This window comes from Lissotriton vulgaris, chromosome 3_1, assembly GCF_964263255.1.
Source record: "Lissotriton vulgaris chromosome 3_1, aLisVul1.2, whole genome shotgun sequence".
Lineage (NCBI taxonomy): Eukaryota > Metazoa > Chordata > Amphibia > Caudata > Salamandridae > Lissotriton > Lissotriton vulgaris.
The window spans coordinates 1102591400-1102614065 of record NC_141689.1 but is presented as its reverse complement, the minus strand read 5'-3'; the positions used below and the strand labels follow the sequence as shown (position 1 = coordinate 1102614065).

Sequence of the window (22666 nt, the reverse complement as noted above, 5' to 3'; positions counted from 1 at the left end):
GAAATTGCCACGTTTCAGATGAAATCAAGCGAGAGGCCTAATTTCACTTGTGTATGTTGTCAACGCACTTATTATAAGAATCAGACTAAGTTAGTGGATTTATATGCAAAAAGTGAAAGGGAAAATAATAGTGAATGGAAGGATTTTGCCACATACTTGATGGTAGAAAATTATTTTGATTTGGGATCGGATCAACGTGTGTGTACTTATTGTTGTAATAAATTAAACCAAAACCAGATGCCTGCTAGGGCAGTTCATAATAATCTGGAATTGGTTGAGATTCCTTCTGAATTGAAGGATTTAAATACTTATGAATCTATTTTGATTCAAAGTATCCATCCCTTTCAGGCTATTGTAAGAATGGAGCCAAAGACAGGGAAGTTGCCTCCAGCAGATTTACAGAGAGGATTAAAGGGAAGAGTTGTTTATTTGCCTCTAGATTTGAACAAAAACATTAACACAATTGGAGTAGAAAAAGTGGAAGAGGAACCTCTGGTTATCTTGGTTAATGGGGTTCCGACAAAGAATAAGAAAATATGGCAAGATTTAGTGGATGTTAGGAAAGTCAAAAAGGCAACATTGTATTTGAAGAAAAATAATAAGTACTATAAGAATGTATATGTTGCAGAAGAGGAAGTAAGTGATGAAGAGGATAGCGATTTGTGTGCTGGCCAAATTGAGAAAGTAGAGGCCTCTAAAAGTGAAGAAATATATGAACATTATAGTGTTCATCCTTTGCATTCCAAGGAAGTCATGGGGAATGCTATTGAGTTGTTTCAAATGAAACAAGCCAAAGGGAGTCCCATTAGTGTTTGGGAGGAAAGTTTGGAAGCTCGGTGTTTCCCACAGCTATTTCCCACAGGTCGAGGAGGAAGATATGATGAGCGACCTCATCAAATTCCTGCATCTGAATACCGGACTTTACGATTGTATGCAGAAGATCCTAGGTTTCGTCAATGCATTCCCTATTTGTTTCATCTCCTGTTTGAAAGCGATCTGTCTGGACTGTCATATGCAGTGAACCACATCTTAAAAAGTGGTATACAGATGCGAAACATCTCGGCAAGTGATTTTATGCATAAAGTCAATGTCCAAGACAGTATTTTGGATTCTCACTTAATTAATCTCATGGCGTGTCAGCGTGGTACTAATGAGTACTGGTACCGTCGTCATGGTGATTTAAAATGTATGCTGAGGAACTTAGGAACTCAGACATGGTTCCTCACTCTGAGCTGTGCCGAGTATGGCTGGGAAGACTTACTTGAATTCCTACGAGAGGCAAATGGAAATATTGAAAACATTGAATTCAAGACACCTGGAGAACTGTGTTCTTTGGATCCAGTGAATGTATGCAGGTACTTCAATCATAGATTTGAAGCTATGATGTCTTTCATCACAAATAAGAAGAATCCACCTCTTGGAGAGGTGTTGGATTTCTTCTGGAGAAAGGAGTACCAAGCAAGAGGTGCTCCTCATATACATATGTTGTTGTGGATCAAGGATGCACCTAAATTTGGAACAGATCCGGATGACTTAGTGATGAATTTCATAGAACAGTATTCTACGTGTGCTGTTCCAAACACAACGGAGAAGAAAAGCCTAAGAGAACAAGTTCTACGTTTCCAAAGCCATCGTTGTGGAAAGTACTGTCGTCGTAAATTCAGAAACAAGGACAAGTTCTACACCAAATGTCGTTTCAACTTTCCACGACCGGTGATTTCTAAAGGAAGAGTGAACAGTTTGATGTCTTCATTGCGACATAATGTGACGAGGAAATCACCCAAAAATACATATAATTTGAAAAGGAACGAAGAGTCCAAGTACATCAACGGCTACAACCCAGTGATTTTGTCCATGTGGAATGCTAACATGGATATACAGTTTGTGGCTGACAACTGTATGGCTGTGGCTCGGTATGTGACATCTTACATCACCAAAAAAGAAAAGACAGAACTGAAGGATATGTGGGAGGACATTTCCCATGAAAAGAGCCTCAGCAAGAAGTTGTACAGTTTCAGTCTGAAGATGTTGTCGCATCGAGAAATCGGAGCTTACGAATGTTCTGATCGATTGTCTTCAGCAAGTCTCTATGCCAAATCCAGGAGTATCGTTTGGGCGAGTCTTGGTCTTGCTGCAACGCGAAATCGAGTTCTAAAACCTGTCCGGGAAATTGAGTATTTGGCAGAAAAGGAACCAAACAGTACCGACATTTTGAAGACCAACATGTTGGATACATATTATCCAAATCGAAGCAGTCACCTTGAGAATGTTTGTCTATATGAGCTTCTACAAAATTATATATTCAAGAGGAATATCAAAGAAGATATTGAGAAAGGAGTGTATGCTGTAATTGGAAGTGAGGGATGCCTGGTCAAGCAAAGAAAATGCCAATTAGTAAACCATCGAAAATTGAGTGGCGAATCTCCAGAAAAAAAGGAGTTTTTCTATTTAGCACTTTTGCAACTTTTCAAGCCTTGGCGTGCAGAAGAGGAACTGCTTGGAGATTTCCTCTGTTACGAAGACTCTTTCACTGCTGCTAAGGAGACCATAGAATATCCTGCTTTTCCCAAATATCAAGAAATGCTAACTTTGGAAATTGAGCAGGAAGCAACGATTGCAGCCGAGATTGCCAGAGACAGTTCTCAGGACAGTCAGAGTTCTGTTTCATTGAGTCAAGATCCACTTGGAGGACCTATTATCGAAAATTAAGCTGCCACTGCTATGAATGAAGTGGAAGGAGCCATGGCACATGCTCAGGAGGATTCAGTTAACTTAGAAGACTTGGAAAAACAACTCAACGTTGAGCAGAGGAAAATATATGATGAAGTTACCAAGCAAATTGAGCACGGATTAAGTCATGAGAAGAAAGAGTGCTCATGTACATCGTTGAAGCCTGTCCGACTGTACGTGAGTGGAGAAGCGGGAACTGGAAAAAGTTTCCTCATTAAAGCAATTTCTTGTTATTTGCAGGAAAGGACTGAGTCATCGCTGTCTTGTGTTGTCACCGCTCCTACTGGACTGGCAGCACATAACATTAAAGGTATTACTTTGCATCGTCTACTGATGCTGCCAGTGGAGCATGACAACAAATTACAATACCACAAGTTATCTGGGGATGCTTGCTGTGAAGTTTCAAGAGTCTTGAGGAAAATGAAACTACTTATCATTGACGAAGTAAGCATGGTTTCCAATGTCATGCTTGCCTTTGTGCATTTGAGAATGCAAGAAGTACTTAAAACTGAATATGATGTGTTATTTGGTGGCAAACACATCATTGTTTTCGGAGATCTTCTGCAGCTGACACCAGTAAAAGGTCAACCTGTGTTCAAAATACTCACGCATGAAGATACCAGGAAGTGCCTAGGGAGCATTGGCAACGTCAATATATGGTTAAACTTCAATTATGCTGAACTGCATGAAAATATGCGTCAGGCGAAGGATGAAGATTACAAGAATATTCTACAAGATATTAGAATTGGAAAAGTGACCGAGCATGGAAAAGAAGCTTTAAATGCACGATTACTTTCAAATTTATATCCCGAACAAGAGATTGTGCCTGAGAATATTTTTCAGAAAATTACTGAGAAGAAATCCGGAATATGTTTGATGCCAACTCTTGCAGAATGTGCCATCTTCAACAACAAAATGTTGAATTTAGAAAAGCAAGAGATTGTGAAACTTGAAGCTATTGACAAAATAGAGCATATGGGATCAACAATTATTTTGTCAGAGAATTTGAAATCAAAATTGGATTCATTAGAGAAGACTATATCTAAAACAGCGGGTTTTGAAAAGACTTTGAATGTGTGTTTAAATTGCCGAATCATTTTGAGAAGGAATTTACATGTTGAAAGAGGTCTGGTAAATGGATCAATGGGTAATGTTGTTGATTTTGAGAAATACAGAAATAGAGATGGAATAGAATTTTTAAAAATTAAATTTGATGGCATTGAGGAAGTACAGCTAATTGGTCGTTGTTCTGCTAGGTTTTTGCTTGTTAAAGACTTATATGTTCGCAGTAAACAGTTTCCTGTTTGCTTGGCATATGCGGTGACAATCCATAAATCGCAAGGTTTAAGTGTAGACAGTGCATTGGTGAATATTGGCAGCTCTGTGTTCAAGGAGGGTATGGCATATGTGGCATTGTCACGAGTTAGAACTTTATCGGGATTGTACTTGATTGACTGTGATGTCACAAACATTTGTGCGGATCTAGATTGTGTTAAGGAATACAATAGGTTAAGAAGAGAGTATGCGCCACATTTGCCTCAATATCCTTTGTTTGAGAAACGTGTGGTAGGCCGGAAACGTAGAAATATCAGTAATAGTAGGGAGGTTGTAGCAAAAAGACCAAAAGTCAATGAACCGAAAATTGTTAGCAGAAAGAAAGTGGATTCTGTTGAAGATGTTGTCGGTTTTCAATTTGAAAACAGTTCTGGTGTCGACTGCTATGCAAATGTAGTGGTTAATGTTCTCTTTTCACTAGAGAGTTTAAAAGAACAGATTCTGTTAAATTCAGAACAAATTTTATGCTGTTTGTTGAATTCTGTTTTCGAGAAATGTAGCACTGATCGAACAAAAGTAGAAAGTGTGTCTGAAGTTCGTTATCTGTTAGATGAATGTTCAGGTCAAACAGACTTCTCTGAAAATAATCAGCAAGATTGTCAGGAGTTTTTAATGTATATGCTTGATGTATTGCAAGATGAGGGTGTAGATGTAGATCAGCTGTTTGGACTTTCTTATCAATGGCAGCATGACTGCGAGAACTGTATGGTATCAAGTACTACTAGTGTAGACTCAGAAAGATTTATATATTTAACTTTGCCAGACAGTAAATCAGTCTCCTTTAATAAGCTAGTAAATTCAGCGGATCACAGCATGGAGTGTAGCCAATGTAAATCTGAAATGATGTCAACATTATTTATACGTAGATATGGCCAGTATGTCATTTTAATAATCCAACGATGTAGGCCTGATGGATCAAAATTGTCAACTTTAATAAACAATGTTGTGGCTTCTCAGCTGTCAATATCAGGAAGGACTTTTGTAACTGTAGCAATTATCTATCACGATGGTCCTTCAACAACATCAGGACATTATACAGCTTATTTAAAGTCTCGAAACGGCTGGTCATTCTGCAATGATTCCGTTGTAACTTTAAAAAAAAAATTGCTGTTTGACCTTAAAAATTCTTACCTGGTGTTTTTAAAACCAAAATTTTAAAGAAAGAATCTCGGGATTTCCTGTGAGGAATTGCAAAAGGTTCATCAAGTAGAGGGAATGTAAATCTGCAATGCTGTCTAGATTATTGGTCCAAAACTTTTAATTATAATGTGAATTTAAAAATCCAACTATATAAACCTGATGCAAGTAAGTCTGCTTCATAGTAAGCAGTATCAGTGTCATAGGAAAAGGAGAACATGAGTGACAAAGAAGGGTAAGATATTAGTAGTCCAGGATTGTGAAAATAATCTTAAATGTTTTCTTTTTGAAAGTTGCGAAAATAGAAAATGACGGGATTTGATTGGAAGAATTACAAGAGTTTTGAATCGCTGCAACATGATTTGGCCTAGTGGAAACATGTGGTAGAATGTGAGAAGTCTTTTCTTGTATGTAACATATTTTTCAAAACGATGGAGGTTTTCTTTCAGAAAGTGGCGGGCTGAAAATATTTATAGCACAACAGAGTGGACGCTGTTCATAGGACATCCTTCGACGTCATTGAAAGTAAGTTAATTTTAAGGAGTTTTGAATTCAGATTTCTTAGGTTGTATGGGTTTTTTAAACACAATCATTTTGATTGTGTTTTTTTTTCCCCGCTGTTACATGATGAATACCTTCAAGTCACTGATTTAAGTGAAATTTGATACATTCTGAGAACAGCAAAAATAAACCATTTAACATGTATAACTAATGTTCTGCTTTTTGTACTTATGATATACATTTAGAAATGTGAGGTAGATATGGAGAAACTGAGTCTTCTGTAAGTGTCAATTTTAATGCTTACAGTGCTGTACTTCAGGGTACTGTTTTTTTAAAAAAAAAAAGGAATAGGCCTCACATCAAAGAAACCTCTTGAAAGCACACATCTTATTTGCATCCTGAAACAATCATTTAAAATGTTAGACACAATTTTATGATGGTTTTACATCTTTTTTGCGCTGCTATTGCATCACTATTGTGAGACATCAGCAGTGCAAAAGAAGCACCATGTTCCAAAATAGGCCTCAGTTCATCAGCATGAAGATACTGTTTGTTTAAAATATATATCTTTAGGATTGTGTAGGGGACGTAGAGAAGCAGAGGCTTCTGTAAATGTCAAAGTTGTTGAAAAACTGTTTCTTCTTGAACCTTTTCCCTTTTCTTTTCTAATTTTTAAATACATGTTTTAATATTTTTGGAAATGTTTGTTATCCTTAACCTTATCGTCATCCTGAATTAATAAATAGATCTATTAAACAGTATATCTGGTTTACTCCCTATAGCTGTCTTTCTTTTAACATTACTCTCTGTTTACTTCCCTTATACTAACTCTTCTTTTTTTTAAAAAATATTTTTTTGGTTCGCTTCAAGTTCGCGAACCGGGCAGCGAACCGGAAAGCGAACCAAAAGAAATAGAGCTTGCCAGAGTGCTAAACATTCTAGTAATTTTATTTGAAAGGGGAGGTAGTTCTGAAAAGAACTTTTTTTTAATGTTTTTGTTGTTTTATTTATTTATTTATTTTTTCTGAACATTTTTTGGTTTTTTTGTATTTTTAGAACAGTTTTATGTTTTTTTGTGTTTTTCATGGAGGGGAAACAACAAAAAACAGGCATTGAAAAGGGCTCAACAGGAGCAAAAAAAAAATTACTGTTTGGGTGGATTAGGGCACTTGTGGTTTTCGTACGCAATGTTGATTAATTTCACGCTTATTTTTCCACATGAGAGCATAGCACCACAATATAGGCAGGTAAACTTCATGTGTTTGAAGTTTTGCTGCATGTTTGGCACAGTTTCCTGTGCCTCTCTTCCTGTCAAAGAAATAGTTGACGTTGATCTGGCCACAGGAGTTGTCGGGGGATTATCTTGCAGGTCCCTTAACTCTGCCCGGCTGTAGTTTAATGGATGCCACCTGGCCATATGGCGATGCATAGTATAGTTGCCCATACTATACTTTTTATCAGTGCCTCTAGATAATCGGTATTTGCAGATGAGGCAGGTGGCATACTTCGCATTGACCTTCTTCTCCCCTTGAGGGATGGAAAAAAACTGCCATATAAAACTTGTTTTCCTTCGGGAAACACGGGGCAACTCCTGTATAAATTCAGGTTCATCTGTGTCCTCTTCTTCTAGGTCCTCCTCTTCCTCCTCTCTGTTGGAGATGAATTGACTTGGTGGTCCTCTCTTCTCATGAGGAGGTTGAGGTGGTGGTGGGGGTCCACCAGCTGAAGCAAGGATAGAAGCCATTGCTGAATTACTGGAAATTGGTCTTTCTCTCACCAAGATGAAAGTCAGAGTGAGGAAAGAAGGAGGGTTTTTCATGATTTGGGAAAAGCAAAAGTTCTGAACCAATGAAAAGTGTTATTTTTAGGTCACATGACCTAGTCATACATCATTTGGAAACCAAAAGTGAAATGAACCAATGAAAAGTTTGATAAACAAGTCACATGACCTGTTCCGCTTACGTTACGCGGTGCGCGCCGCGTCCCGGATCGTTTCCGGTTCGCGGTCCGGAGCACTTCCGGGAGCGCTAACGCGGCGCGTCATAAGACGCATTACGCGACAATGTGATACGTCGCGCTTCCGCGACGCGTCACAGTTGCGCTAACGAAACGCTTACCGGTTCGCGGACTAGGTCGCGGCATCAAGATGAGCTAACGGAAAGCTTCCCGGTTCGCTTACCGGAAGCGAAGAAAAAAAATATTTAAAAAAAAATTATCAATAAACATCTAAAATATATTTTGGGATTTAAAGAAGAATACATTTTACAGCTACAGATGTTAGCTTTTAAAAAACCAATGAAATTCACAGAAAAAACCATAGGTTATAGAACATATATAGTTAGGAATTTGCATTTACAAAACCTTGAAAATTCACTGAAAAAACCATAGGTTATAGACCATATATAGTTAGGGATTAGCATTTACAAAACCTTATTTTACTCGCATAAAACCATTAAAATTTCATATATAGTTAGTTGCGCTAACTATATATCGCGCACCCGCAATCCACTGCTGATGATGTCACATATTACATTTTGGGCTGCACTGTTCCCATTGGAGAAGGGTTTATGCTGATTTGCATGTAGCTGGGTCCAAATTGAGGTATGCAAAATGATGCTGGACAAGGATGCTGCCAAAGTCATTTCTAGTCGCTTAGATTACTTCAAGCATTCCATCTATCACTCTTTGTGTACTTTAATATCTCACCCTAAGTGGGACAGGTATGCCCAGATGTGGGTATCATGCATACCGTGTTGTGGAATCAAGATAGAGCCAGCTGATGAGCCCATAACAAGGGTGAAATCCGTCCTGGGTTGCTTTCGTTCTGATTCAAGGAGGACCTGGCTTGGCAGTTCGGGCTGGACTGTTCACATTGAAGCAGAGTCAAGATGTATTTGCATACAGCTGGGTCCAAACATGAAGTGGCATTGTGTTCAAAATAACAACGGGCTGGAATGCTGCTCCAACTAATTGTCAGTGCCTGGGATGAGGTCAAACATTCTATCCAACACTTTTTGTGTACTTTTAGAAAGTTGGCATTTTCTTGTCCATGGTTGCCTCCCTGCCAGTGTGCTGTGCCACATTACTGTGAATGGCTCTGCCTTTGGGATTTGTGTATTGCTCCCAGACAGTGAGACAAAGGAAACTTAGTTGTGAGGTCTCCTTGCAGATGCCCAGTTGACCAACTCCATCTGTCCCTGCCTTGAACTGCCTGAGCCCTGCTGCTGGCCTCTGCTGGAGTGAGTCGTAAAACCGCAAGAGGTACTCCCCACTTCCTGTGCCCTTGGTTGGCATTAGTGGGTAATCAGACAAAATATCGAAATTAAAATATCGATATACAATAATATCGATGTTTTAATATCGATGGTATAGTATATCGATGTGACATAATATCGATAGACAGAATATCGATATTAAGGTATGTATGTTAGTAATATCGAAATTTTGTTGTTTTGTGTTATGTATTTTATTATGTTGTTTATATGTTTGCTAAATATGTTTAGAAATGTATGTTTGAAAATTAGTCATTTTGTTTACAATTTGCGTTTTAGTATTAGAGCGGGTTGTGCGTTTATAGCGGAATAGGGTGGGAAGTAATTTAATAATAATTAATTAATTAATATATGTTTCTAAATATATTTAATTAATAACTAATTAGTTAATTACATTAATTAGATTTAATGTGCTAATATATATAATTTAGTGTTATTGTTAATTAATAGTTAATTGGTAATTAATTAATATTAATTAGTTAATTAAATTAATTAGATTTAATGTGATAAAATATTTAATTTATTGTTATTGTTAAATAATAATTAATTGTTAATTATTTAATATTAATCAATTAATTAAATTAATTAGATTTATTGTGGTAATATATTTAACTTAGTGTTATTGTTAATTAATAATTAATTTGTAATTAAATAATATTAAGTAGTAAATTACATTAATTAGAGTTAAAATGTTAATATTTTTAATTTTTAATTTTTAATTTGTTAATTAATAATTAATTGGGAATTAATAAATATTAAGTGATTAAATTATGTAATTTATTTATGTGTAGTGGGTTGTGTGTTTATAGGGGAATAGGGTGTTATATAATTACATGTAATTAATTAAAGAGATTGTATTTATTTATTGGTATTTATTGTTAATTGATTGGTAATTAATAAGTGTTAATTAGTTTATTTATACTTACATCAATGTAATAATATTTATTGTTATTGATTGATTAATTGAAACTTTTATTAATTGTGTTTTTTTTAATGTTTAGTGTGTTGTGTGTTACGGGGGAGTAGTGTGGGAAGTAATTGAAACCCTACGCAACCCAACGCTTTCCCTACTGTTGCACCCTCTGGAGTGGGAATAGTAATTTTAACCCCTACGCTATCCAACACTTTCCCTACTGTTGCACTCTCTGGAGTGGGAATAGTAATTTTTACCCCTACGCTATCCAACGCTTTCCCTACTGTTGCACCCTCTAGAGTGGGAATAGTAATTTTTACCCCTATGCTATCCAACGCTTTCCCTACTGTTGCACCATCTGGAGTGGGAATTGTAATTTTTACCCCTACGCTATCCAACGCTCTCCCTACTGTTGCACCCTCTGGAGTGGGAATAGTAATTTTTACCCCTACGCTATCCAACGCTTTCCCTACTGTTGCACTCTCTGGAGTGGGAATAGTAATTTAAACCCCTACGCTATCCAACGCTTTCCCTACTGTTGCACTCTCTGGAGTGGGAATAGTAATTTTTACCCCTACGCTATCCAACGCTTTCCCTACTGTTGCACCCTCTGGAGTGGGAATAGTAATTGTTACCCCTACGCTATCCAACGCTTTCCCTACTGTTGAACTCTCTGGAGTGGGAATAGTAATGTTTACCCCTACGCTATCCAACGCTTTCCCTACTGTTGCACCCTCTGGAGTGGGAATAGTAATTTTTACCCCTACGCTATCCAACGCTTTCCCTACTGTTGCACTCTCTGGAGTGGGAATAGTAATGTTTACCCCTACGCTATCCAACGCTTTCCCTACTGTTGCACCCTCTGGAGTGGGAATAGTAATTTTTACCCCTACGCTATCCAACGCTTTCCCTACTGTTGCACCCTCTGGAGTGGGAATAGTAATTTTTACCCCTACGCTATCCAACGCTTTCCCTACTGTTGCACCCTCTGGAGTGGGAATAGTAATTTAAACCCCTACGCTATCCAACTCTTTCTCTACTTTTGCACCCAGTGGAGTGGGAATAGTAATTTTTACCCCTACGCTATCCAACGCTTTCCCTACTGTTGCACCCTCTGGAGTGGGAATAGTAATTTAAACCCCTACGCTATCCAATGCTTTCCCTACTGTTGCACTCTCTGGAGTGGGAATAGTAATTTAAACCCCTATGCTATCCAACGCTTTCCCTACTGGTGCACCCTCTGGAGTGGGAATAGTAATTTTTAGCCCTACGCTATCCAACACTTACCCTACTGTTGCACTGTCTGGAGTGGGAATAGTAAATTAAAGCCCTACGCTATCCAACGCTTTCCCTACTCTTGCACTCTCTGGAGTGGGAATAGTAATTTAAACCCCTACGCTATCCAACGCTTTTTCTACTGTTGTAATATGTGGAGTAAGTATATTTATAAATGTATATGTAGAATTTACATTTATTTTAATTGTACATGTATTAGTTATAATTTTTTACATATGTTTTAATGTTTTTATTTAATATTTGTACACTTATATGTATTTTTACAATAATTTTAAATTATTATTAATACATTTAAAAAACGATATTTTTATTTTCGATATTTTTGTACAGCGATATTATTTTTTCGATATTTTTGTACTTACCATTATGTAGATATAACTTCAATATTTTTGATTTCGATATTTTTGTGTCGATATTTTTGTATGGGGATATTCTGTCTGTCGATATTATGTCATAGATTTCATTAGTGAGAGCTCCGCCACAAAAAAAAGTTGAAAATCCTGAAGTTTAGGCTCATTGCAAATAGGTCAGTTTGCGGCAAAACTCTGCCGCCGGAAACGCGAAGCTCCAGTAAAACCTGCTCTTTGCCCCAAGAGCGACTTTCTGTGATGGCCAACAACACAAGAGCTGCACTACCTACAACAACGACAGCACAGCGTGACTGTCAATGCAATGCTCCAGTGATTACCAACTCTTCGCACTATAGCAATGATCTTCTGTAACACTCGACCTGCTCTTCATGCCAAAAACCTCCTTGTCGTGGCCTCCTCCAAAGTGAGCAGTACACTTCACGCTGGACTTGAGAAGATAACTCTACAGTGGGACTAACCCGGTCCTTGTATCTGACTCGTGCTTCATCCTGGTTGGCCTTGTGGCTTTCCCCTGGTCTAGCATCTGGGCCACTAGATAATCGCAAATGGAGCTTTCGGCATCCTGGTGCTATTTGCAATAAAAACTTTAAAAGTCAATATCTCCTGTTCTGCTGATTGGATTTGTCGTTCTGGTATCACTTTATTTAGGAAAATTTACTGTACTTTTCTAAATTGGTTTGGGATTTTTGTGTGTTGTGGTTTCACTTTATTACTGTTTGTGTGCTATGTAAATACTTTATGCATTTCCGCTAAGTTAAGCCTGACTGCTTTGTGGCAACCTATGAAGGTTAAGGAAAAGTTAATTTTAGTCACTTTTGTGGTTCACCATGACAATGATTATGGTTGTTGTCTAAGTGGGGCTTACACCCATCTGAACTAAGAACCCACTTACAGCTATATATTTTCTATTTGTTCTTTTTCTTTCTGTAGCTTATGCTGGCAATCATGGCCAGCCTTTAGCATGTGCAAGCTGGGCCCAAGCCAAGGAGGAAGACCTTTAAAGGGGAGCGGGACCTGGTCTGAAGCCTTCATCCAACGTGGCTGTTTCTGGAGGCTGCTGGTGTCCTAGTCAGCATTCTGATAGCTTTTTTACTCCTGGCTCTCTTTTCTTCTTCCTCGTTCACCTTCCCCTATCCCTACCATCAGCTTGTGCCCCCCTTGTAAAGTACAGTTAGGGGCGGGCCCCTCAGTCAGGAGCTATCAGGCCAGAGGTCACTTCAAGTGCACAGTGCTGGAGGTGGCCCCCTGAAGTTCGCCACACCCACCCCGGGGCTAATGTTACGCCACTGCCTACCATTATTTTTTTTAATATATAGACAGTAAATTGAGAAAGAATGTGAGTGGCTGCCAAATTTTATTTCGCCCAGGGCGCTCTCTGAGCAAAGGGCAGCTGTGCTGTTGACAACTAATTAAACAACGCAGTAGCATGCCAGGACTAGATCTGCTTGTTTTAATAAAGCTTGCTGTGTGTGCTGTTTTCCATTTCAGTGGGTAAAGATTTGAACACAAACACCCATCTTTCCCCTCAGCCTTAAGTGGGCATGAAAAGGGCTGGGCTTATGAATCACGCGCCTGGTCTGTAGTACTGGTGTGCACCCAGCGACTCATTGAAAACGCCTGCTCTGTAGTGCTAAGAAGTGAGCACGGACAGCCGACGATTTCCCACACCGCGGCTGGACACATGGCAACTTCTGGAAAAGTAAGTAAAACATTTTGAGTAGAACAGATGATTTAACCAAGTCAAGTAGCGAGGAAAAATGAGAACGTGCGTATTACATGGATTATAATAATTGATATAGCATGCTAGGCTTCTGGGCAATTTTTCTGTGATTAGCTTGCGTTCGCTATTCACCTCCTGTTGGATTTTGCCTGAGCACACAATTCTTGCGTGAAATGGATAATTGCCATTCTTAGAAGCATGACTGAATTATCGCGCACCAGTTTACTTTTGAATGTGCAGACGCCCGGAGGCGACCAAATGAGACCTCTGTTTGTCATACTGGAAAAAAACACCTGTATAAAACATACATGTAATATTTGCAAATAGACTTTGCGACATTACAGGTGTTTCAAAGTTAAGTGCGAAAAAATAGTTACTTACTTTTCCAGTACCCCAACAGTGCCAAAAACAAATCTCTCCCGAACTGCAACATTGAGTTAATATTTTCATGATTATTCACCTAACTATAAACAAATATTCTATCTATTAGTCTATCTATCTATAATGTCTGTCTGTCTGCCAAAAGGTTGGCAGACCCGGGAAAAGTGATAATTTTGTGCCAATCTGCAAAATATTGTTTGTGTCAAATATTGCAAAGCGTGTTGACTGTTATCTATCTCTATATGTAGTTTATTTCAATAAAGATCACGGGGCATATTTATGAAGGAAGTTGCATTGCGCTTGAACCAGGCAACATGGTGAAAGTGTTATGCAAGTCCAAACTGCGATTTACGAAGCCATGCAAGGCCAACTTGTATGGCCCTGAGTGGCTTCATAAATCAGAAGTAACGCAACGCAGTGCAAATCAATGCGTTGTATTACTCTGGCATGCAAAGGCGTTCCATGGGTGTCCCTTCGCAATTCACATGGGTTTTGACTCATTCCCAGATGTACCAAACGTTGTAGACCTGGGAATGCGCCAAAAAGATACGCCTTCCGATGGAGGAATAGCAAAGAAAAATATCTTTATTTCTTCTCGTTACTTCCTCTTTCTTTGTGAAAAGAGTATATGCCTCTTAGGATTGTTTTTGTGCATGAAGGGGCACCTTCCTGCACAAAAAGAATGAAACTAAGGCACCCTTGCACCATGGTGCAAGGGTGCCAGCGTTGGGCTATTAAGCCAAAATGGCACCAGTGCAGGGGCAAGGGCAGAAATGCGCTGTATTCTTTGAAATACGGTGCATTCCTGCCCTTTCGATGTAACGCAGAAGAGCGCAGTAAGGTGACTTGCTGTATTGCGTTACTTTTTTATAAATGTGATTCCTATTGTTTAGCCGGTTGTATGTAATGCTAAGGTTGCCTTACAGCCATTTTACCACAGAATGTTACTTATCCATGCTTATGTCCTTTGGCTCAGTGTTCGCCTATGACCGAGTTACATGGGGGCATATGTTCAAGCCCCTATCGCCACCACAACCTCACCTATATTGACGTTGTGGTGGCGATAGGGCCTGCACCGTATGTACCTTATGTGGCTTAACGCTGTCTTGTACATTAGGCCTCTTTTCACGCTATGATTAGCGTGAAAGGGGTGGGCAGTGGGTGTTGTGTTCCACTGCAACACCCATTCATTTTGCCCCTATGTACAAGGGTGGCGTACATAGGAGTCAGCGCCAAAACTAAGACCAGGTAAAAACTGGTCTTAAGATGGTGTTATTTCTCCTAGTTTTTGCTTTTTCCATGAGTGCTGCCTTGTGCAGCACACATGAAAAAATCAAAATGCCATTGTTTATTTATGTGTAGGAAGGTGTTCCTTCCTGCACATAAACAAACTTTTTTTTAAATGCCATTTTGTCACTTTTATGTGTGCTGCATGAAGCAGCATGCATGAAAGTGACAGAATGGCATTTCTAGGATTATTTATGTGCCGGAAGGGACACCTTCCTACATATAAACAATCCTCCCCTGCTCGCAGACATCCTTGCACTCTGGTGCAAAGGTGTCTGCGTTGGCATTCAATTGCTAAACTTAAGGGCATATTTATGAGCCCTTGCTTCACTTTTGCACTGCTAGTGCATCAATTTTTGTGATGCACCAGCAGGGTAAAAAATGCACCATGTTGCATCATATTTACAAAATGAGGCATCTAGGTAGATGCGTCACTTTGTAAACCCCTGCGCCACACTATACCTGCACCAGGTATAATGTATGCAGGGTGGGCGTTCTGACGCAAGTAAGCCTCGTAGAAGTGACGCAGTGAAATCTATGAGATTTCTAGGAGGCAAATGCATCAATCTCTTACGCCTGCCTCACAGCAGGCGTAAGACTGATGCAGGCACATTTGAAATGGGACTTACCCATGTGAAATGACCCATTGATGGAGTTGCGTCACTTTCGTGACACTCTCCAGCAATGCGTCATGTTTGCACCTACAGATACGTCAGAAATACTGACGTATCTGTAACTCCTTGAGACATGATGCGTCATACTGTAAATATGACGCATTCTGCATATCGCAAGGAGGGTGCACTGAAAAGTGACGTATCGCTGATTACACGCAACGATGCGTCAGTTTTCATAAATGAGACCCATAGTGCCATTGCAGGGGGAAATGCAAGGCTGCACCATATTCTTGTAAACATGGTGCAGCCTTTCGTTTCTGTAATGGAGGAGAGAAGCGTTAGCCGCTTAACCGCGGCGGCAATTCCGACCCGGAGCGGCAGTTTTATTGAGTGGGCTGGGCCGCGTCGGCCAACGGATGTGCGCAGCACTACGGAGGTAGTGCTCGCGACGGCCGTTGGCTGATGGGCGCATCGAAGGGGTTATGCCAGGAATGCTAACTCCTCTCTTTTCCACGTCCTTGTACATATTCCTCATGGTATCTTTATTAGTTTTGTACTTTACATGAAACATTTAGGAGATAGTTTATCTTTTGTGGTGGAGCAGGGAGCCATCTCAGGTGTCTGTATCTTAATATGGAACATACACCAGCTGCTATTTGATCAAAAAGCATCTTAATTCTTACACAAAGAATGTATAAATACAAAACTATACCATTTTATGGTAATATTTTAACCTTAATTTATAGATTTATCCTTATCTATGAAAATTGACATTTCTCCTAGAGGAGAATCTCACTCTCTGACATGCTCGATATGGCTGTTGCCTTTTTTCTCACCACCATGGACAGGCATTTTCTCCTACCTTTCACAATAGCACAGTTTCAACCAATACCAGGGTGGAACACAACCTGTGAACTTCAATGCTTTGCAAGTTAATGTAGTTTTTAAAAGCTTCGCTCACTTAAACTGAGGGGCCTATTTACAAGATCATTTGCAGACCTCTTGCACCACGCAATGTGGTGCAAGAGCAACGCAAACCCTAAGTTAGATTTATGAAGTCATGCAAGGCCACTTTAGATGGCCCTGTGTACCTCCATAAATCTGGAGCAAGGCAACGCAGTCAAACCACTGCGTTGCCTTAACCCCTTCGGCGCTGATGACGGCCCCCGGCCGTCATGAGTTACGGTGGGCGTGTGCTGATGACGGCCGGGAGCCGTCATGACCGCGCCCGCGATCGGAATGTGCCGCACAGGCGCAGAATTCCGGCCGCAGCCAGGGTGTTAATCTGCTCTGGGAAGGAGTATTTATTGCCTTAAATATGGCAAATTTCTGCCCTTTCCTTGTCATGCAGTGCTATGCAGCAAGGTGACTTGCTGCTCTGCATGACTTTTTCATAAATAGGCCCACTTGTGTGAAAGTCGAGAATGTAAAGCCAGCTTTGACAAAGCTAACATGTCTCATCTCCTGCACTTATTTATTTTGCCAATGATATTGTGCAACACAGCCAAAGGAAACAAGAAAAAAGAAAGAGGCAAGATGACACAACTATGTCATTTTGTAGACAAGGGCATGTGTGCACCTACAAAATGGCGCATGCATCTTTTTCGTTTTATTCACCAATCCCAGACGGATCAGCAAACGTAAAAACCAGCACAAACGACCTTTTTTAAATCAACTGAGCAGCAGGTCGGTAGTTGATGTGGAACCAATACGGAGGGTGGAGGGGGAAGCAGATAACAGAACTACATAGGAACAAAGCGGGGAAGCACATGGGTGAGAGAGAGCAACACAGCGAATGGGGGCGGCAAAGAAGCACATGAGCAAGAAAGAGCAAAAGGAGTGTGGGTCGGGGTGAAGAAGCACACAGGCTTTCAAGATCAATGTAGAGTGTGGAGGGTAAAGAAGCACCCAGGTGAGAGAGACCAACATGAGTTCAGGTGGGAGAGGGAATCACATGAGCGAGGCAGAGGACCATGAGCACAGGTGGAGGAGAGAAAGACACAGTCGAGAGATGAACATGAGCACAGGACAATGTGAGAAACACCCGGACGACAGAGATCAACATGGAGCGTAGGGGCTGACAAAAAACAATACAAAATACAGGGTAGAGAAGCACACAAGGGAGTAAGCTTGAAAGCTCATGCTCTGGAGTGCTTAAGCAAAAAGAAAAAAATAGTCCAATAAAAGTTACAGAGAAGCCAATTAGAGATAGGGTAAAGTGGCTAGGTTCTAGGGGAGGAAACAACACAAATTGAAACACAGAAATCCATTGAATAAGAAGTCAAAGAAGTGAGAGTGACAATAAATCCAACCAATGGTAAGCAGTAGGCTCGTTGTAAGCTCCTCGCAAGCTCTCGGAAAGCTCACAATAGGTTCTTTTCAACCAGACCACTGTGCTGCCTGTCAGCTTGACATGAAAATTGCTTTGACAAACCCAATAGGTCTGAATTTAATGTGCTAACACATGCAGAGTATGTAGATTGCATACAGACAAAAAAATAAAAGGACTTTGATCCAGTTCTTATTATGTCACTCAACCAAAGGCCAGATGGCAATGAATTCTTCATTATTGTTCTTGTTTAATTTCTATCACATAGAAAGAAGGGGCTATAATGAAGATTGACAGAACACACAAGAGCCCTCGGGTCTTCAAAGTGAAGAATTAGGCTGAATGTATAAACACGGGAACAGACAGGCGTCCCTTTAAAGGACGGTTTCACTCAATCACTAAAGGTGGCATGCTTCATCATTGGGGAACCTACTCGCATAATGAAGCCTAGTTGAGGTGTTTGGAATAGTAATGATAAATCCTCCTTACTGGTGAAGTCGGATATAGATAACTGTTTTAGAAATTAACTTTTAGAAAGTGGACATTTCTCTGTACTTACTGCTTTTTGTGCCTGACAGCCTGTCTCCAATACACATCTGGGCTGCGTGACAGCTACAATTTGTGAATTTCACAGGAAGGTGAGGCTCATCTGCATTCTGAGCATTCTTGTGCATTCACCTGCATTCTGATGGATCTTCCTGGGCAGGGACAAATGGGAGGGGCTGATACTTACACTTCAATAGTGTCCTGTCAACACACAAAGCAGTGATTTACCCCACCAGGATTAGCCTGTCAGACAGGACTAGGTTAAAAGGGATCCTTGTGCACTTCAGAGAGTTCCTCTGAAGTCACTCCTTACCACAAAGGCACTGCTGGGTATAAGTACTGCATCTCTGACCCCATGAAATCAGACACTTCTGGATTTTGAGCTGAACCTCTGTCAGAAGGACTGCTGTGCTACGTAAAGCACTCAACTGGACTGCTTTTCTGGAAGCACTCCTTTTCTGCTCGTTGTCCTGCTGCTAGCTGCCCCCTGACTCTGCTGAAAGGACAAAGTGATCTCCAAGGGCTTGTTGGCTTGCCTCCTGGTTTTTTAAGTCTCAAAAGGGCTTCCTACACTTCTGCTGGTGCTCGAGGACTCTGCCTTCTGTGAGTCCTGTCCTTGCCTGTGGTGTCCCCTTCAAGTTCTGGGCCTCAGAAGTGGGTACTGCAGCTGTTTTAATCAAACACCGACACATAGCATCGACTGCGTGAGAAATTCCGCCTCATTTCCCTTTGAAGCCGGTGCAGAGGCTGCCTGACGATAGTGGTTCTACAGCCTGCGCAGCTTGACAACAATACATTGCATTCAATTCAACAGGTCTCAATGACAATGCAGGACCCCCTGTGCACGGCTCAAAAACGAAGCAGTAGTCTCTCAATGTCGACAAAATGCTTCATCCGAGGTATTTTTTTAGCGGGACCTGTCTAGGTACTGTAGCCGGCCTGCAGTGGATTGTGGTAGACCTGAACTTTGAATTTGTGCCGGTCCCTTGTGACCTGAAGTACCCTTTTAACCGCTAGTGACTTCTGAGTGCTATTTTTGATGAAATATTTTAAAATTCATATCTTGACTTCTACTTATTGGATTTTTGTTGTTTTGGTCTCTTTTTGCTCAGATAAATATTCTCAATTTCTCTGACACCTTTTTGTGGTGTATTCATTGAGTTACTGTGTGTGTGTTGCACAAACACTTTACAAAGTGCCTTTGTGGATATGACTCGTTGGACTGTGCCAAGCTAGCAGAGGGTGAGCACATGTTATCTAATTGTGTTTCTAGCTTACCCTGACTAGAGTGGTGGTTGCTGCTGGGCCTGGGTGCATATCAGCAAACAGCAATGCCATTTCTAAAAATGAAGCCAACCACATTCTAATTTAGCTAGACTCTAGTAGTAAGTAACTTTTGCAGCTCTTCCAAAATATCTTCCATATTTAAGACCAGTAAACAGGGCAAAAAAGAAACCGACATGAACCCAGAGAGCATGGCGTAGATGATTCATTGAGTTTCAAAGATGTAGAAATGTGCATGTGTGGCTGGGTGATTTAATGAGTATGTATTCAACCATAGGGACTTCAGATTGTTGTTAACTGAGCATTTCACTCACCTGTAAACATATCCCCATCAGTGGTTAAGAAACTGAATACATAATAGAGGAAACTAATTGTAATAGTAGAGGACTCCCACTAGAGTGACATCGCAATGTTTGAAAACACCTTGCCCTCTAGAGGACATCCTCAGACACGACATTACAAGAAGTGACATGCAGTATAACCAGAGAAAGTGAAATAATGAGTAGAGTTAGGAAAACCAAATTCCTAACCAAAAAGTATTGAAGAAAGAAATTGCCCAGATCTGACGATTTTGAAATCGGCATGGGCAACAGGTGATTGTTTTGCTGCTTGCCAGATTACCCCTAGCACGGGACAATGGAACAGAGAAAGAAGCTAGACAGGCACGTGTAATTATTCTGCTGACTCTTTAGTTAGGGTAAAAGCAGAATGAAGAAGGCAGCGGTGCAACATAAGTAGATGGTCAGTCGAAGGCACTTTGAATCTACATTTTTTACCATTGAAGGAAGTATTTTACTCACCATCTCCTCATGGTCAACTACCCGTCACCAACAATTGTAAAACATTTACAGAAATTAAATATAGAAGAAATACTATGCTTCTAGTAAAAACATATTCTATGAAAATGAACTCCTGCAATATAAAAAGCCCGTCCAACCATCTGGCATGGATTTTTATTGGAATCCCCTTCCTACTGCAAATAGTAAACAAAAGGAAAGCTGTAAAACTATAAATGAGTTTTCCAATAATCCTAATCCTATCCCATACACCATGTCTATTCAAATATTCTGCAATAAGATCTCCCTTTTTTTCATGGAAATGCCAACCTGCATCACTAACATTATATTAGGAAATCATCCTCAATCCTCCAATAATATAAAACCTGACAGAAATGTTATAGTTAATATCACAAACTCAACTTCCTCAGTAGTTGAACTAGCAATTCCTCAATCTCTTGAGCAATTTTAATAGCCTCATCTTACAGTAATTGAATCCTGGAAATCAGGTATCCCAGAGGATCTGATCCTAATTAAATTGCTTTATAAGGGTATCCAAGATCTCAACCACACCCTGTAATAAATTATCAATGCGTCATTAAGGTATGGTACTCTTTTTACAGGCATTATGAGACCTCTCTTGAAAAAACCTATTCATGATCCTGAAGATCCATACACTACCATACAATTACTCTTCTTCATGTGGTAACCAAAGTCCCAGAAACGATTTTGACAATTCACCTGTTCTCCTACTTGGAACACTATTCCAACGCAAATGGTAGGATTTACAGAAGCACTGAATCACCAATGTTTGTGGCTGTAGATTTAAATTCAAATACAAAAATACTTTATTTAGACAATAAAGTCTACCAAAGTGCCTAAAATTACAAATAACCTTAACGTAATGGTTATTATCACAATTTTTCAAAGGTCTCCATAAATAAACACATAGTCGCATACTTCATCATCAATACACACTGGTAAAAACAGTTTTAATACATTTTAATGTAAGGTTACTAACTCATTGAAAAAGCCTTTGATTCAAAAGAGAAGCAATACTGTCAAAGCGTTAGAAGATTAAAAGTGCAATATTCAGAAATCCTCCACATCCTTGTTTTCTGATTCAGATTTTATTTTTAATTGCTTCTCCACCCATACTAACAACTTTACCAGTTTTGCAATCTGGCAATTGTGGCTGTAGATGACTTGTTTGCAAACTGTAATTTCACAGTGCCTTGATTCTTCTCGATTTGTATGCATCATTGGACACAGTTGACCACAATATGTTTTTCACAGCAACATAATAATCACTGGCTTCTTGTGACATGCAGGAAATGCCTTTGACTGGTTCACATCATTTCTAAATAATATATTCAAAACACTCAAATGGCGAAATTATATGTCTCCTGTCTCATTCAATATAGGAGTTCTGTTAGGATCCAATATATCAAATTGCTTATTTAATAACTACAGCCTTCCATGTTTAACATTAATAAGAATATTTGGATGTCAATGTAATACCTATGCTGATGACACTCACCTCATTGTTTTGCTCAATAGATACTTGCACCGATCAAGGCGGATTAAATATGTGTCAATGCAATGTAAAAAATGTACGGCTAAGCATAGCTCAAAATCAATATCGATGAAACAGAGAATAAAAACTAAAGACCCAAATTTAGAGAATGGAAAAATAGTTTACCGTATTTTCCCGTGTATAAGACGACCCGGCGTATAAGACGACCCCCTACTTTTCCTGATAAAATGTAGGTTTCATGCTATACTCGCCGTATAAGACCACCCCCACTTCCAGCGCAGTACTGTATTGCCGGCGGGAACTTTCTACAGTCCCCTTTCAATGCCCATGAACTGAGGAGATGACGTACGGTACTGACGCTCCTCTCCTTCCGATGAACGTGAGATTTAGGGCCACATCGGAAGGAGAGAGAGACGCCAGATCGGCGCATGTGCCCGCTGTAGCTCTACACTGAACACGCAGTTCGAAAATACCGAAATGCCCCGTGAGATCCTGCTCCCATCGGCACTACGGCACTACAGGACTGTAAGAGATTGCGCACTATTGTCATTTTTGATTCATGTGCCGTAACTTAACATAACGTTTGCTTTTGTAATTTGTTTTGTTGTAATTATCTCCTCATGTATCATTACTAGTC

The 22666-nt window shown here is 39.9% G+C and overlaps 1 protein-coding gene across 2 annotated transcripts in view; it reads left to right on the top strand.

Annotated features, from left to right (window-relative positions):
* The window catches only part of LOC147727488 (alcohol dehydrogenase 1-like), a 383740-nt gene that overhangs the window by 49449 nt on the left and 311625 nt on the right, over window positions 1–22666 (top strand). The window contains exon 1 of one of the 2 annotated variants that reach the window (XM_086961563.1): window positions 12993–13254. The exons of the other annotated variant lie outside the window; for it this stretch is intronic. Within the exon in view, the coding sequence (XP_086817689.1) occupies window positions 13237–13254 (18 nt within the window). The 5' untranslated portion in view covers window positions 12993–13236. Of the gene's footprint in view, window positions 1–12992; window positions 13255–22666 lie in introns of those variants that run through there. 2 annotated transcript variants of the gene reach the window in all.